We start from the raw sequence: 18,886 nt of genomic DNA, 5'->3' as shown, positions 1-18,886 counted from the left end.
ATCTAGAGAGCTTTTAGGAGGGTTTGGGAGGGTTTAGAGAGAGTTTAGAGTGAGAGAGAGGGGTAGAAAATGAAAAAGAAATCCGATTTTCTCAGTTTTTAATTTCTGATTTTTACTGTTCACCAAATACTGTTCATCCGCGTCTACTGTTCATCCGCCGAATTATTTCATGGACTCAATTAATTTTTTTCCTGAGGTGTAACAATAACCATGAAGCTTATAACATTTGTCTATGGTGTGCCCTGGTTTCTTACAATACTTGCATACCCAGAGACCGAGAGATTCCTCGTTTCCTAATCGTTGACCAAAAGAAATTAGAAAATTCTCGGATGTAGCCACACTAAACCGCTGTTAATTGTTTGAGAAATGAGTGGCCGGTGGAAATTTGTCTTTGTTTCTCATCGACGAATATGCTATCCAATTACCCCATAGATGGGAAAGGCTTCATCATCAAAATATTACTTCTAGTTTGGACATAGGTATCATTTAAACCCATCAAAAATTGATAGACTCGCTAGACATCATCATCCTTATGATACTCAGAACTAGCACCACATGTACAAGATCTCACACGAGTTGTAGAACAATTTCATCCCAGAGTTGCTTGATTTTGTTGAAGTAAGAGGCTATAGCTAATGATCCCTAAGAAATGTGTGCTAAATCCTTCTTAAATTTAAACACCCTAGCAGCATTAGCTTTCCATATCTTTCCTCTAGTTCACCCCAAATGTCCTTAGCAGACTCACAATATTCGACACTCCGAACTATTTCCTTGGATATAGAATTGGTTAACCAAGAAATTACTAAGTCATTACATCTCTGCCATCGTCGAACCAATGGAGAGCCATCAGAAGGTTTGGTCCTAAATACCATTGTAAAATCAAGTTTATTCCTAATCGATACGGTAACCATAATTGTTCTTCTCCAACTCCCATAGCAATTCTCATCAAAAGGTACAGTACTAATGAATTACCTAACACATCCGAAGGGTGACAAGGATACGTGTAATCATGCACATCGAAAATAGTACGCGAGGGAGCAGATGGAGTAGAAGCAGTGGCAGGTGAACTAGAGCTCGTCATATCAGCGGTTGTCATCGCATGAACAAGATGAAAGACACAAACAGCAACAAATATGATAAAAAGAATGAAATTACCGATTTCCTTCAACAACTGGAAGGAACACTTAACAACCTTTCTAAACCAAATCTGCAATCGAGTGGAAAGTGTGGCGGCACAAACCTTAATCTCACAAATCGAGTGGAAAATGTGGAGGCACAAACCCTATTCTCACATATCGAGTGAAAAATATGCACAATAAACCCTATTTTTCATAGGAAACTTTGATTCATATGCTTATCTTCACCAGCACGATCAATATCTTCAAAATATTGAGCAATAAACTACTCAAACCGTCAAACACTTGGATTACACTAGTGAAATCAACTAAAAATTTGAAGAATAAAAAACTCAAAATGGAAATGTGGAAACGATAAGCACTAAATTTCATAGGATCTACGCTCTGATACCATGTTAAGTTTTGAATATGAGATGAATTAGAAGGATTTATAGAGAAAAGTCATTGAACAAAGAAAGTCGGTGAGAGAGAAATGAGAGGAGTCTTCTAGAACTCCTAAAATCAGAAAAGTGGGAAAATATCTTTTTCTCATTAATCCAAATAACCCAAGCCCAGTGTGTATTTATAGGCCCAATACAGAACACAAGATGTTAAATACATGCGGGTCAAGCCCAATACAGAAATGTAAAAATAAAAGAAGCTGACAAAGCTGACTATTACATATGCACAATATACAACTGATACAACTAGTATACTAGAACAATATATGTCATCCAACAGAGGCAGTATATAAATGTTTCAAATAATAAATGTCAAGCAATTTAAAAGTTTGCCTTGAAACTTCAGAAAAATTGTTGCGATACGTGTATTATTTATGATTTTTAGAACTAATTCTTGAAGTGTTAATTCATATATCACATTTTTGAATAGTTTTTATATTTTTTTATCTTCCCCGAAATTAGATTTATAAGATTTTAAATGATTCGTCTTCATTGGGCCTAGTCGAGTCTATTCGAAAAGGGAATTTGGCACGATGTACATTCTGATAGGGATGAGTATGGTCTGTTATATATCGATTACGCTACTGAAATCGAAATTGAAGTTTTTCATACCGTGGTTTTGGTATTATGATATTTGGTATATATTTTTAAAATTTGGTATTCGGTATTTATAAAAAATATACCGAAATACTGAATACCATATCGAAGTATAAAGTTACATATACAATTCATATATATTAGTATCATAATACCAACAAATATATAAACAAATATAATACAATATTAATTGTTTAGACATTAGAATTTTGACTAATTTATCTTTCATTGAATTGCCCTTTTTGTGTAATTAATTTATGAAGGGGATTAGTTGTGCTTTCTTTTGAATATACTTACATGTATAAGGTGTTAGTACGGTATAATTGAGACATTTTTTGAAAAGACGAAATCGTAATTCTCTATTATGCAAGTATACTTAAGTTGAAGTCGAACAAACTATGATACCGATTTACCGTACCGCAAAATACAGAAACCGAACTTAAAAATACTGAACCATACCAAATTAATTCGGTATGGTAATAGTATAGTACTTTCAAAAAGCGAATACCATGCCAAAGTTTTCAATAACCATGCCCACCCCTACATTCTGGTACATAAAGTTGGCATTTATTAGCCAGGTTTTAAGAATGTGGCACAAAATAGGGCCCATGAAAAGCTCATCGAGTTTGTTGTTCGAACGCTAAGCCCAAGCCCTGAAAGCTTGACTCGTTTTAGCCCAAGCTGACTTCCAATCCCATGCAGAGAGACTTTCATTGGCTATGAAGAAATTTGCTGAATGGTCGTTAAAAAGTTGCCCACTTCCCTATTTCAAATATTGAAGTTTTAGTATATTTATGAATAATGAAATATTATTATTGACTAAGCGGATCTTCTTAAAACAAATTTTAACCTCCTTCTTGAGTTCTTCTAACAATCTCTTATAATAAGGACATTGAAACATTTGCAAATTACCAAGTAAATTAGAATATTTTTCTCAACTAGTCTAATATTATTAACAAGATATTACAATAAGCTCTTTCCTTAGGAGCTCACAGTCCTTAATTATTGTGCACTTTGCTAACAAACATTGAAACTCATATACTCCCTTTACCCCAATTTGTTTGACACTTTTCACTTCGAGAGTTAAACTTCTTAATTTTGTCCATTTGTTTGAACATAGAATTTTTAAATTTTTTGAAATAAAATTTACGTATTTAGAAACTACTTAAAATCTTGAGCCGAGGGTCTTTCGGAAACAATCTCCCTATCTTCCGAATAGGGGTAAGATCTGCGTACACTTTACTCTCCCCAGACCCGGCATTGTGGGATTTCGCTGGATATGTTATTGTTGTTGGAAACTACTTAAAAAGTACTATAAGTCATCATAATTAATAATTTAAAATATTTAAAAGACATGTGAAAAAAATTACGATCAAAGAACAACTCTTTTAACTCTCGAAAAACAAAAAGTGTCAAATAAATTTGGGACGGAGGGAGTATCAAAAAATGAAGTGATCCATCATTTAATAAAAATAAATTATTTAAGTTAGGTCTACCGTTATATTCATCAACTGTATATCTATCGAGTTTGTTTTGTAAAATCAAAATATTTAGGTTAGTATAATCTCAATATGAAATAAATCAAACATACATGAATTAATTTTCCCTATCAAAATCACAGAAGATAAGAGAAACTAACGGGACACCTTTTTCCGTGCGAAAATATTGGGTGATATAATAATAATAAGGGTTGTTGGGTCAGAAGATTGGAGTTTTGCGGAAATGGTTGTTGGGTCAGAAGATTGGAGTTTTGCGCCGCCCAAAGGGTCAAATGGGGGACCAATTTGGCTCTAAATCCACTCATAACATCACAAAGTCACAGGTGAAAGTTGACATTGGTCTTTCATGCAATCATGAAATTATTAAACTAACAAAAATGTGCTTATCACCTGATTTAATTAAAAAAATGAAACTTGAACTTCAACAGAATTCAATTCAGAAATCACTTTACTTATAGTTTAGGTAGCATTTGAAGCAATTATGTGCACCCTAACTATTCTAACAGATATTTTCTCCTTCCTATTAATATATACAGAATAATTTTATTCCGTTCAGATAGATAAAGCAAAAGTATCTCATTTATTTTTATCTTTGTCGAAGTGTTGAGCGCTGATATCCTATAATTTTTTAACTGACTTTATTGATGGTGTATCAAACTTTGATCATGTCAAGAGCACATCTCAAGACTCTAAAGTCGCACATGTTAGAGCTGATTTGGATGGACTTATGACTTTTGGCTTCATAAATTAAGAATTCTAGCTTATGACTTTTGGCTTATATTTATTGTTTTGGCTTAAAAACAAGTGTTTTTCTTAAAAATACTTTTTTATTTTATCGAAACACTCCAAAAGTGCTTGAAAGCTATTTTTGGCTCATAAGCACCTAAAATAAGTCAATCCAATCAGGGCCTTAGTACTCGAGGGTGGATATAGACCAAAAGATATCATTTTGTCAAATAATATTTGGTATAAATACAAAAATGCCATTACGTATAATTATGATAATTTATTTATTTTATTATTTAAATATTAATATTGCTGATATATCATTCTGTGGCCGATGATGATAGTAGTCTTATCTATACCTACAACTTTTATTAGCATGCCAGAATCAAAGGACCATAATATATCCATTTGTTGGGCGAGTGGAGATGTGTCTCCGTGTCTCGCACTAACCTTAACCAGCTAAACGGATATGGTGGATAATGTTAGGCAAATAGCCACTTGCTAATCCTTTAATTTCCTCTTCCTTCTTTTATCTTCTATCTTTTCCAACTTAGTCTTTTTGAGTATTAGTATCTATTTTTCTTTAGATATAATCATCCGATCCAGAATTTATTAACTTAATTGATTTGAATTTACATTGTATATATTCCCTCTGTTCACTTTTATTTGTCCAATATTTCAAAAATAAATTTTCACTTTTACTTATCACTTTTAGCATATCAAGATAAGACAATTTTTTTTTCTATTTTACCCATAGTATTAATTACTCATTTCAAATCATTTTTCAAATTCAATAAAAATATGCACCAATTAATATGAGTACATTGGTAAATTATGCTCTTCATTTATTAATTCTTAAACAGCGCAAAAAATTCAAAGTGGACAATAAAAATGAACGGAGGAAGTAATTTATTAAAAGAAAAAATACGTCTGTCAATAAAAGTTATTTTCAGACTCAAATCCAAACTTCTGGTTAAAAGTTTTGAGAGATCTCATCCCTCTATTTAATATGAACCTCGTGGTAGATATGAACTATTTTAAGCACCGCTCGTACCTTGACATTCAGGTTAGGTACAAATGAACTCTCACTTAGTTTCCATTTGGACATGTAATTAATAACACTGGTGCTTTCGTGACTCGTGGGTATACTATACGTGGTCCATTGTCTGCTCAAATTCAAGTTAAGGATTTTCCACTTAATTAACAGGTTACAGGACATATATAGAAAAAATAATCTGTACGGATTTGAGTTATTTTAAGATTTAATTACCAATTTGAAGGCACTTTGAAAGTTATATCCCTATTGCATTGGAATCCCTTCCAAATTCCAATACATAAAAATTATAAGCTCTACGATGATGCATCTAATTCTAGGAGTTGATCGTTTATATGGCACTTAGAAAAAGACACATAACTGTTGAAAATGATGTAATAAATTCATCTTTTATATAACAAAAAGTACTATTGTTATGTCATACTACCAAATATACTTTTAGTTGGAAAGTCTGAACAATTTAATTATGTTTCCATAGCTTGAAAGCCCCCACATGATCGTCTTGAAGTAATTCCATACTTTCATTCTTCATGAACTTGACTTGTAAAGCTTGGAAGTCCTTGATATGTGACGCACAATGTTTTATGCCAAATATAAATCCAACCTTTTAAACGAAAGCGCAAATTCAATCTTGCTATGTCAATGATTTATTAGCATTAATGATGTTTACCCAAATATCTAAGTTGAAACAGAAAACAAAATTGTTATGAATACATTACGTTATGAGATGGGAACATTACGTTTATGGTGGCTGCCCATTTAGTTTCCCAAATATGATATGAATCAATTGATTTTGTGAATGTTTCATTCAATGAACTACTAGCATACATGTAACTTATTAAATTAATGACTTGTATTTAACGGATGATTTGTATATCTTATAAAAAGGCTTATTCTTAAACTTTGTGAAGATAGACTTGAAGTGACTTGAACATACTTGAATCTTAAAATAAGCAGAAAAGTTTTCTCCTCCTCTCTATATCATTGTCTACATTTCTTGTCTTATATTACTCTTATTTTACAACACAAACTGAATAGTAGTACTATTTAGATAAGGTCAACACTCAATAAAACAGTATTGCTAATGAAGTACTAGTTTCTAGTACTTTAAGAAGTATTTACAGAAACAATAAGTAATTAGTTTACAGTTAAACAAAATATAAAAGTAACATAAAAGGTCATTATGACAGGTAGTGGAAGCATTATAGAAATATTTAGCCATGGAAAGTTTAATTTTTATAATGCAAAATTATTTCAGATATTAAAATAGTACCCTCCTCCTATAAAAGGCGGTACCTTTAGCTGTCTCTTTTTTTTGTTCTCAGATCTATCTTTTTCATGTCATAAAACAATACCACTCCAAACCAAAAAAAATAATGGAGAAAAGGGTTTCTTTCCTCAGCCTATTGTTACTAATATTTGTTGGATTTTCTCTTCTAATCTCCACAATCGCACTTCCTTCTTCAAGTAAGTCATAAGCCCTTTTTAAAATTTTCATCATCTTTTCTATTCAGATATGCTAATTTTAATTCCTTGCAGTACTTAATATGTGTCTTGTGGTGATAATTTACAGGAAGCCTTAAGACAATTACAGAAAATCTACCGTTCCAAGATTCTCAGGGCAAGGTACTCTTTCTTCCCTCTTGAATCCTATTTAATTTCTTTTTCTTTTTAATCGTCCCGTCATATGTGGAGGTGTTTAACTCGGTACAACGTAGAAAAGAAAGACGTTTGAAATTTATGATTTTTAATTTTTGGTTATAAAATCGTGTCACTAAAGGATCGTTTGGTTCAAAATAAGATTATCCCAAGTATAATCCCATATGGAATAGATAATTCTAAGATTTTAGTATAAAATTTTATCTTGATTTTAACTAATACCAACAATCAAATATTGGAAAATTTTAATCTCAAATTTTATATTGGGATAACCTTCCTAATCAGTGTAACCAAGCAATCTCTGAAATATTTTAAAAAGTTAATTCTTTTTAATATAAGAAAGTGTTACTTATTGTTTAGGAGCAAATAAGTGAAACAGAGGAAGTACTCCTTTTAGGGTGAAATAGGGTTCTCAAGTTTATTGAGATTTCCTATGAAATTTGGTGAATAATTCTTACTTTATTTTGCATTTATAAATTGTTGAAGGTATTGATGGGATTCGAGAAGAAGAGGGAGTTGTTAGTGGAAAGAGATGACTATGCAGGAACAGGTGCCAATAATCATCATGACCCAAAACCTCCTGGCATTGAATGGTGAACTGAAAATGGCAATATTATTAGTACGTGTTTAGATGTGGTGATGACTGTTCTTATGTGCAAAAAGATGAAATAAAGAATGAAGGGGATAAGATCGATGTGTGCAGTGAAGTAAATGTAATTATGTTGGTTGTTTTATTTTTTGCTGTTTTATTAGAAGTGTAGATGGCTGCATTGTACTACTAGTAATAGATGTCTCACTTGAAAAATAGGAATAAAAAAGAATTTCTAATTTATGTGTTAAGTCTGTTTTTAAAAAAAAATATAATTTGTATGTATACATATTTAGTAAGTACTCAGTAATTTCGGCATCTCAATATTTAAGATCATACAATTTAAGAATAATATAATATATTACACACATCTTTAATTCAAATTAGATCATAACATTAAAAAAAATCATATTTTTCTTTTCTTAAATTTGCGTAGTCAAATTAATACATACTACTATAATTAAAATGAAACTGAGGGAGTAAAAGATATGTCTCGTTCTTCTCTTTCCAGAGCAGCATCTAGTTATTTCTTTTGTTTAATAATTAATACACACTGTAGATTAAGAGATTTGGTTGGTTGTTGGGCTTGGTCTGTGACCATGTGATCTAAACTTAAACAACCTTATTTCGTTCACTTATCTAATTTCCCAAAAAGAAAATGTTTTGATTCTTAAAATGATTTTTTGTGTCGCGCATGACGCATGCAACACCCAATGGTGTTTAATTAGGAGGCAAGTTGAGCTGATCATTACTTACTAATTATTAGCCAAATTGTTAAATCGAAGCAAACGTGAAATCCTAACATTTCGTATTTGATACATAAATAAGAGAAATCAAAGAACGAAGAAGTGATTACTACACATAACTTTTTTGGGGTGCATCCATACACAACCAATGGTGTCACGAGTTACATGACAAGAATAAATCATGGCACCTGCAATAATAATTGAATGTAGATGAGTTAAATGACTCATTTTCCTTCCATAGGACTTGGATAGTTCTTCGACTCTTGGCACCTTGACATCCACGAAAGTCCGAATACATATACGATCCTTGAAACTTGTAAATTTTTTCATTGGGTAGCAATAAAATATTTATGCTATTATTCATCCAACATTTTTCATTTGGTAGCAATAAAGTTGGAATGCGATTATTTCATTTGTAGTTTGTGTTTTTCTTAACAGCTGCTAGTAATTAAAGAAAAAAAGTACTTTTCAATCATACTTGATTGCACTCCAGATGCAAGTCATCAAGAACAAATGTCTTTTATATTGCGGAGTGTGGATATTTCAAATTTACTCCAATAAAAATTAATGAATATTTTTTTGAGTTTTTAAAAGTGGACGATACGAGTGGAAAAGGTATTTTTGAAGTTATTATAGATGAGATTAAAAATATTGGATTTGATATTGATAATTTAAGAGGACAAGGATATGATAACGGATCCAATGTGAAGGGAAAACATCAAGTAGTTCAAAAAAGACTTCTCGATGTAAATCCTAGAGCATTTTATACACCTTGTGGTTGTCATAATTTAAATTTAGTACTTTGTGACATGGCTAATTCTTGTACAAAAGCTATATCATTTTTTGGAGTGATACAACGTATATATACGCTATTTGCTTCTTCTACTAAGCGTTGGAATATTTTAAAAGATTTTATACCCAACCTAACTCTAAATCATTGTCACAGACACGTTGGGAAAGTCGTATTGAAAGTATTAAAGTATTAAGATTCCAAGCACCACAAATAAGATATGCTTTATTAAAACTAGTAGAAGCTAGTGAGGATCCAAAAACTAAAAGCGAAGCTACTTGTTTAGCAACATATGAGCTTGAAAATTTTGATTTTTTATTGGGGATGACTATTTGGTATGATATATTATTTGCGGTTAATTCAATTAGTAAAAGCATACAATCTAAAGATATGATATTGATGCTGCCATAGATCAACTAAGAGGTCTAATTTCTTCTTCTTCTTTTTTTTAAACTATAGAGAAGAAGGATTTGCAATTGCTATGATTTTTGCTAAGGAAGTTGCATCTGAGATGAATATAGAATCTGAATTTCGTAAGAAACGTGTAATATTTAGAAAGAAACAATTTGATGAAAATGTTGATAACGAAGTCACAAAGTCTCTTGAAGAATATTTTAGAGTTGATTACTTCTTATATATAGTAGACCAAACCATTTTGTCACTTCAAAATAGATTTGAATAATTTGAAGCATATGAAAATATTTTTGGTTTTCTATTTAGTGGTAAAAAATTGAGATCACTAGATGATGAGAGTTTGAAAGAGTATTGTCTTAACCTTGAACTTTCTTTAACACATAATAGTTATTCTGATATTGATGGTTTAGATTTATTTTTTGAATTAAAAGTATTAAGAGAAATAATACAAGTAGAAGAGAATGATCTAATCGAAATACTCAATCAAATAAAAAGACTTGATTCTTTTCCAAATACATATATTGCTTATAGAATAATGTTAACGGTTCATGTAACCTGCCTTGATAGAAAGAAGTTTTTCAAAACTAAAATTGATAAAATCTTATCAAGATCAACAATGTCTCAAGAGAGATTGAATGGATTAGCTATATTATTAATTGAAAAATAACTATTAGAACAAATAGATTATAAAACAGTAATTAATGAGTTTGCAACTAAAAAAGCTAGAAAAGTAAACTTTAAATAAAAATATATATGGTGATCTTTTTTTTTTAAGGAAAAAAAAATTCTGGGAAAACATATAAGAAATTTGACACGCCCCGATTTTGTTGAGACGGCCACGTTCTTTCCCATATTTTACTAACCCATTTGTCTTTAGATGGGCCTCGTAAGTGACATCAAAATATGGGTCAAATCGGTTGAGCCCATTTTTATCCCGTAGAAAAGTAGGTAAAGACGAGTAAAATATGAGTTAAGTAACTCATTTGGTAGCAATAAAGCGTAACATTTCTTCCTTAGGCTCCCTAGCCTCTCTCCTTGACTACAAATCATAACATTCAGTATAAGTTATCAACTTAAATTGTTCAATTTCTTACACCCTAAAAGAATAAAAGTCGTTGATTTTCTTAATTTCTTCACACAAAAAATAGAGCTAAAGATATTAGAAATTGACAGTAAATATTTTCTAAATTAGAAAAAAAAAATGGGAATTTCAACAAAATTAAAAATAATAATTTGTTGAAGATGAAATTTCTTCTCAAATTTGAGTACCCTTGTGGGGCTTTTAGGAGGGAAAATGAGAGAAAGCCTACCATAGCAGCTTAGTTTCAACTGGATTTGGTAATGAGAAGGCTCAGAAATACTCAACAGCTTGCAAAAACTCATTTATTGTTGTAGCTATGTATTTAATTCTGGCACGAAATATGTATATCAATTTATACGTAACCTATTTTAACCTGTATTAAATACGGACAGGATGGATGTTTGAGTAATTTTCATACAACCTTGCAATTCAACCAAATTCAATCCTACCCGTCCATTTGTTTGCTCTACCTTTCTCCTGTACGACTTAGCTTATAATAGTAACGGAAAAGGGTCAAAAATACCCCTGAACTATTCGAAATAGATCATATATACCCTCCGTTTGCATTTGGTAGCAAAAATACCCTCGCCGTCTATCCAAAGGACCACAAATACCCCTCGCGTTAACAGACCTGTTGAAAAGCTGACGTGGCATGCCCACGTGTAAGAAAACTTCCACGTAGCCATCCACGGAGGGTATATATGTTCTATTTTGAATAGTTCAAGGGTATTTTTGACCCTTTTCCGTACTTTCTTTATTATCATGTTTAAAAAATGTTTTACTTTTTTAGTTAAAATAATTATATTTTAAACTTATCATTCACTCTTAAATCTTTGTAAAATAATTTATACTCACACAAAAGTATATGACATATTTTAGATTACACACTTAATACGTAATAATTTTATTTTATTTTTTTAAAATTTCACATTTAATCAAATATTTGCACATGAATTAGAACAAAAAAGAAAGTTGAAGGGTTATTTCGGAAAAACTAACTTAAAGGAGGCCTTGATGTGTAGTGGCGGATCCAGAATTTTCATTCAGGGGGTTCGGAAAAAACAAAATCTGAATATAAAAAAATAATATTCTCAATGGAAATCGAACCTAGGACAATAGTGTCACGCCCAGAACCATGGCCTGGGCGAAACACGACACTCGGTGCCACATACGGCATGTGACCGAGCGAACCACATGGCTTTTCGAATCATCATGAGAGGCATACATGAGCGGAAATATAGCATGAACGTGATGAGCTTTCATAAACATGAGATGTCATAATAATTTAATGAAAATATTTGTTTAAATCACAATGCGGAAATAACATGGGTTGAGCCAAAGATGACTAAACACCTTGCATGTCTAACATAACTAAGCTGACTAGTCTATGAAACCTCTAATCGTGAATCCTGACTGGAAAACATACTTGTTGGGACAAGGCCCCCAGCATACTTTTAGATGCAAAACTAATTAAAGAATGACAATGTCTAAACCTCGAATGAGATGGGGCTCGCAATAAGGGTACGTGCGGTCCTGCGAAAGCGAGGCGTCGTCCTCAAATGCGCCCACTGCGTCGTGAAATGCGGGCCGGGCAATAAAAGGGGACGTGCACATTGAATGTACCGGTATGTAAAGCAACCGAAAGAAATAACATGGGACATGGAATAACATGATAAAGCGAAAGCGAAAACACGGACATGAACATGAGCATGAGCATGAGCATGAATACATATATATATATATATATATATCTATATATATATACGTAAAACATGATAAGTAGGGAGAGCATTTCATAAACCGACCATGTGATATCACCACGTGGGTACGTGGAGTCTGGTACCTTTCCTGGGACAGCCCCCATACCTTGCCAGGGTATGAGGTGGTAACGTGCTCCCGATAGATCCATTGAGTGTAAAATTAAGGTATCGTCCCTAAGCGGGGCGGGGCGATCCTTGTCCTACGGTGGCTACATAGTTTCGGGCTATCCCGAGCCTTCTCGGTATTCGTGCAACTCCCAAAAACATGAACATAATATAGTTGTCTAAGAAGCCCATGATTTTCGTGAATCAACTTATACTTGTCTTGTAATTATGATTTCACGAAATAACTTGTAAACATGGTTTCATGAAATAACTTGTATTTAGCATGTATGTATCTTGAGTCATGACATGAACATAGTTATAAAATACAATTGCATGAAAACTTGTAGAAATGTAGGATATTCATGAAATAAGCATTTTTATTTAAAAACATGTATGCAAGAACCCATGGAATACAAGATATGGGTTTTCATGGATTACGGACGGATTCTCAATAATCATAAAGAAATATTAAGAACTCAATGATGGAATTATAACAGTTCATACATAATATAATCATGGACATGGACCTAGGGTTATCATAAGCATGGTATAGAAACCCTAGTTTTAGTATAGAATCATAATTTATGGATTATGAGGCGTGGGGAAGAAACAATGATGTTCCCACACGTAGATAGTAACTACATTACCTTAGTCGCTCCAAAACTTGAATTAAAGACTTGAGCTTTGAAGAAGATTTTCAAAATCTTGAATTCTTGAACCTTGAGATGGTTTTCTTGAAAACCCTAGTTTTAGGAATAATGATTTCTTGTTTAGATCATTAGAGTATACGTTAGAATTGAGTTGGAATAATTAGAGTAGGCTTACCTTGGTGTTCTTGATGATGGGAGAGGGTAGGAGGTCGTTCTAGGGCTTGAAGGAATGAAAAATAATGATTTGAGCGATATGGACGAATATATATTTAGAAATTTTTTACGAAATAACCCGTATTTTGAAATACTAGCGAGTATTTTGAAATACGGTCCGTATTCTTTCTTGCGTCTCTTCGGTAAAATGGTCATAACTCTTTGCACGGTGTTTTGACCCCCAAATATTTGGAAAGGTATTTCAAAAATGCAACTTTCATCAAGGAAGTTTTCCAAATTCCAAATACAAAATACGGGCCATAATTTGAAATACGGTCCGTATTTAACAATGTAACATCAAGTGTCAAATTCCGGAATGCTCGGAAATCCTTGATACCGATTTACATATACTTAAATACGATCCGTATTTGTAACGTCCGAATGCCAAATTCGAGAATGTTCGGAAATCCTTGGTAACGGTTTACTACTTGATTTACGACCGTAAAGTGAAATGATCCTTGTTCATGGGCGTAAACCCCCGTCTTACAAGCTGAACGGGGAAATTTCAATTCTCGCATCCTTTATCTAATTTTCTAAGTCTAGGATCAAGGTCGAAGAAAGGTGTTATTTTTTTTAACGCTTTGCATTTGTTCGGGGTGTTCAAAAGTTAATATATGTACATAAATACGGAAAATCTACCCGGTAATTTTTTGCGGGTGTTCGGCCCTCTAAATCAACTTGTTGATGTGCTTATTTCCGAACATGTTTTTTCATCTTTACAACGAGTATTGAATTAGATCTCGAGTTGATTGAATTTCTTAAATTAGGAAAGTAAAACCACCAACGCGGGGGGAGAGAATAGATTAGTCACCATCATCTTCAACTCCCGACTTTCCCACGCGTCGGTGGTTTTTACTTTCTAATTTAAGAAATTTAAGGATCTAACGCGATTCTTTACTCGTTGTAAAGATGAAAAAACATCTTTAGTGAAATAAGCACATCACCTCCTTTAATTTAGTTTTGAAATAACCCTTGACTTTCTTTTACATTTCTAATTCATGTGCAAATATTTGATTAAATACGGAATTTAACAAAAAAAAAAAATTACGTATTAAATGTGTAATCTAAAATATGTCATATACTTTTGTGTGAGTTATGAATTATTTTACAAAGATTTAAGAGTGAATGAGTTTAAAATTTAATTATTTTAACTAAAAAAGTAAAATATTTTTTAAACATGATAATAAAGAAAGTACTGAAAAGGGTCAAAAATACCCCTGAACTATTCAAAATAGATCATATATACCCTCCGTGGATGGCCACATGGAAGTTTTTTTACACGTGGGCATGCCACGTCAGCTTTTCAACTAGTCCGTTAACGCGAGGGGTATTTGTGGTCCTTTGGATAGACGGCGAGGGTATTTTTACTACCAAATGCAAACGGAGGGTATAGATGGTCTATTTCAAATAGTTCAGGGGTATTTTTGACCTTTTCCGTAATAGTAAAGAAAACTTTGCAAAACTTTTTACAAAGTTGAAGAAGGCTAAAAAAGATCAAGGTTACAATGGTAAACACGTTTTTATTTTTAAAATAAATAAACTCAAATATTTAAAATCTATATTGTACATTCTTATTTTTAACATAACAACCAAATATTCAACAAAAATTAATCTATGTATAACTAATTAATCGCTGCATAACTTATCTTTGGATCAAAAGACCCATGAATTTAAGTTATAACCTTTTTCTCCGTTGCCTTTGTTATAGACTGTTTCTCATTTTTAGATTAAATCAATTCATCTTCCAAAAATAAATCTAAATAAATGGAAGTCTTTTATGACAATATATTTTTTGGATATATGAGGTGACTAAGCAGCCTCTGGAACAAACTATAATTAAAAAGGATCAATGTTAATTCGAGATTGATAGATTGGGCCGCATAGTCTAGAGTCCTATGAGCGTTCTCAGAAGAATCTTCTTCTAAGTTTCATTACTTTTCAGCTAGAGTAATTCGCCATTGGTTTTATGATATCTAATATAATTAGTTTCAGTTTGTCATCACCAACTATTTCGATTGTATATATAGATTCTTCTTCATGGGAAATACGAGTATTTGGGACATTTTTGTGTGAGGTCTGAAACAGTAACAAAGTTAAGAATTTCGCTGGTGTTCAATTATTAAGATGTATGTATAAAAGGTGTCTAAACAGTAATTATTGACCTAATGGAGTTATATGTGTGTGTGTGTGTTCAACTGACAACTAATCTCGGAGGGGAAATGAAAGTAAGGAGGAGGAGGGATTAAACATTATCTTCTCAACATGAAGCGCTAACTAATTTCGGTATAAACCGGGGGTGAAAAATAAAACACAAAGAATCACGGGGCATAAAACGAAATTTACAACTTCCAGAAGACTGTTCTGTAGCTTGATTTATTTTTTTGACTGAAACAAATTGCCTTAGGGTCAAAATTTCAACAAAATCAAAGTTGGTGAACTTTTAGACGGCTTATATATTTCTCCAAACAAAATAGGCAAAATTCGATACCTACTGTTTGTATCAAGGTTAATTAATTAATCATAGTTACATCATAGGAGTATGAAATGTTTAAGCCAAAAGACACGTGATGTATTTTACATAGTTTGGTATTTTCTTTACGCCAGTTTATCTGAATCTATTTTCTTCTGATTCGTTTAAATAAGAATGATCCCTCTATATTTAAAATAATTTAATTTAAAATTCTTATTTTCCTCTTAATGAGGAGCTAACTGTACAGCTACACATATGTAACATATAATGTTTAAACACAAAGTTCCGAGAATCTTTTTTGGCTTAATGCATATGCAGCCTCTTGAACTTTTTTTTTTTTTTTTAATTTTGGCCATAAATTAAGTATTATTATATTAAACACACAGCTAAATGTAGTGTGTACATCGAATACGATCAGCTTTACATAATATTCTATCTTCAATATAACAACATGCTAATATATATTCTAATTTAATTATGTCATTTTTAGCTAAGATTAGCGACAATTGAAAGGGGAAAAAAAAAAGTAAGCTCTTAATTAAGTGACGATTGAAAAGCGAAAGCAGGTAGAAATCGACACATTCATGACTTAAAGAATAGATTACCACACGTCTAAAATATTACTTTATTGTCATTACCACAATTTATTTTTGCTTCTAATAAAAAATAAATTTAGAGAATTTGATAGACACACTTGAAGACAAGTTCAGAAATTCAATAGAAATATCACTTAGTTAAGATGTTAAAACAAAAAAAGTGATAAATTTAGGGAGCTGGATATCTATTAAGCCATCTTATTGTGTAGTCGGTCAAATAAATCTTTGAAATGAATAGAGTATATACAGTGGTAATCGCTATCTATAATTCCGTTACGTACTAGCAGTCGTCTAGTACTAGCCTAGCCCTGCCCTCTTCTTGACCTTTTAGGTTCTATCGACAAACCTAGCGTTTAGTAATAAATTTTAAATTATATTTTAATAATTTATTTTTAAATATTTATTTGGTCATAGATTTTAGATCGAATCTTAAATATTTGTCTTTAAAAAAATTTCAAGTTCAAACTTCTATTCACAAAACTTCAATAATTTTTTCACGTAAAATGCATATCCAAAAACAATCTCAAGTTTCATAAATCACAACTTTAAAATTTAAATTTTAAATTTCAAATTTCATCTTCAAAATTTAGAACCAAATGGGAGCTTAAAAATCAAGAAATATTACATAATTGGATTACCTTTTTTTCTCCATCTTTTAGTTGAAAAGTCACAAGCACATCGGGTTATTTTCTATGCTTATCTAGCTTCTAGACCTTTACGGGATTTTCTGTCAGCGATTAAACCATTCAAAGGCACGTAATTTCTTTACGGAATGCCAAACTTTAGAAATTCAAAGCACGACAAAATTCAATTCTTTTGACTTTTCTCTACCCATAACTTTTACGCTTTCAAATTTTCACACATCTGAGAAAGCAAAATCCAAAACAATCACTGCCACGTACTGCTATACATTTCAACATCGACCCCTATATAAATATAATAACCAATTGTCCCCTAATTAATATTTCATGCATTGATTATACTGGTAATCAAAATGAAGATATCAGGGATTTTGTTGCTTTTTTTCACCTTATTCCAAGTTATAAAAGCTGATGAAGCAGTTCTTGATACTGATAAAGAAGAAGTCCGTCCAGGCAACAACTACTACATATTACCGGCCACCTCCGGCAAAGGTGGCGGCCTAACGCTTGCAAAAGGCGAAAACGGGAGCTGCCCTCTAGACGTTTTTCAAGAACAGAATCCGAAAAGCGTAGGCCTTCCTATAAAATTCTTGATGGTGAATTCAGCCTCTGGGCTAATAATCGACATAAATGAGGACATAAATATCAAATTTGCAGCACCCAGGTACGTGTCGATGTGCAATAAATCAATTGTTTGGGAAGTCGAAAAAGGGTTTGTGACCACTGGTGGAACTCAGGGTGGGATGCATGACACGTCCTCATGTTTATTTACGATTCAGAAATATGAAGATGCATATGCGATACAGTTTTGTCCTAGAGCTACAGGTTGCTCTTTTGTTTGTCCAAGGTTGAAGTGTGGGTACATTGGTATTTCACCTGCAAATGGAGCGAGGCGTTTGGCTGTGAACGCTCCGGTTTTCAAGATTGTGTTCAAGAAGGCCTACTAAGATATTTTATTCATATTAATAACATAATAAATAGTGATGTGGCTGGATATTGATTGGTTATTTTAATTGCATAAGAATAAATGCTTGATATGTATTTCTTGTAGTTCAGCTTTGTGTTATTTTTATTACTACTAATACAGTATCATGTTTTCCTTTTTTCTAATCTTGAATTGATTGTAAAATATCATTTTGTGTAATTAAATCGGCTATATCAAATTACTTATTAGTTATTACTTATATTTCTCTACAGGTTAAATTTCTTTTGAATTGAAAAAAGAAAAATTTCAACAGAAAATACCGGGAATGAAAATTAATGCAGTTATATATTAGCCTACGTTATCCGTCCTTCCAAACATAGGACAAACAGAAAATCGCTTCCTCTCTAAGCTAATACCAACAAAGTTTACGTATGCGTTTAGACATGCCATATGAAACCAATCATGATTTTAAATTAGTGTTTGTTTAGGCAATTTACAGAAAATTTTAATTTTAATTTCATATCGTGATTTCAAATCTCGGATCATTCAAAAAGAAACTTGACCCATAAATTTAAATTTTGTAAAAAAAAATCATAAATTGGTAGATATATTCACCAACTATGTTTATCAACTATTTATATCAAATATTAAAAAATCTGCAAGTTAATATTATATTTATAATAAATTTACTCATTAAAAAATACCCATTAAAAAAGAATTATTTACGCGAGTTTACCCCTGAAATTTAATTTCGTGTGCTACCCGGACCGCGTAAAAAGTTTAGGCGCGTACCCA

The 18,886-nt window shown here is 32.0% G+C and overlaps 1 protein-coding gene across 1 annotated transcript; it reads left to right on the top strand.

The window, feature by feature from the left end:
* Window positions 1–17,479: 17,479 nt before the first annotated feature.
* On the top strand, window positions 17,480–18,276 carry LOC132056362 (kunitz trypsin inhibitor 5-like). Its single transcript, XM_059448516.1, has one exon. The coding sequence runs from the start codon at window positions 17,520–17,522 to the stop codon at window positions 18,111–18,113; it is 594 nt and encodes a 197-aa protein (XP_059304499.1). The 5' UTR covers window positions 17,480–17,519; the 3' UTR covers window positions 18,114–18,276.
* The last annotated feature ends 610 nt before the right edge of the window (window positions 18,277–18,886 follow it).

This window comes from Lycium ferocissimum, chromosome 5 (assembly GCF_029784015.1).
Source record: "Lycium ferocissimum isolate CSIRO_LF1 chromosome 5, AGI_CSIRO_Lferr_CH_V1, whole genome shotgun sequence".
Taxonomy (NCBI): Eukaryota; Viridiplantae; Streptophyta; class Magnoliopsida; order Solanales; family Solanaceae; genus Lycium; species Lycium ferocissimum.
The sequence above is the reverse complement of the archived record's forward strand: the minus strand, read 5'-3'. Positions and strand labels throughout refer to the sequence as shown.

Excerpts from the sequence above, each read along its gene's own strand:
- LOC132056362 (XM_059448516.1), top strand. The coding sequence starts at position 17,520 with ATGAAGATATCAGGGATTTTGTTGCTTTTTTTCACCTTATTCCAAGTT.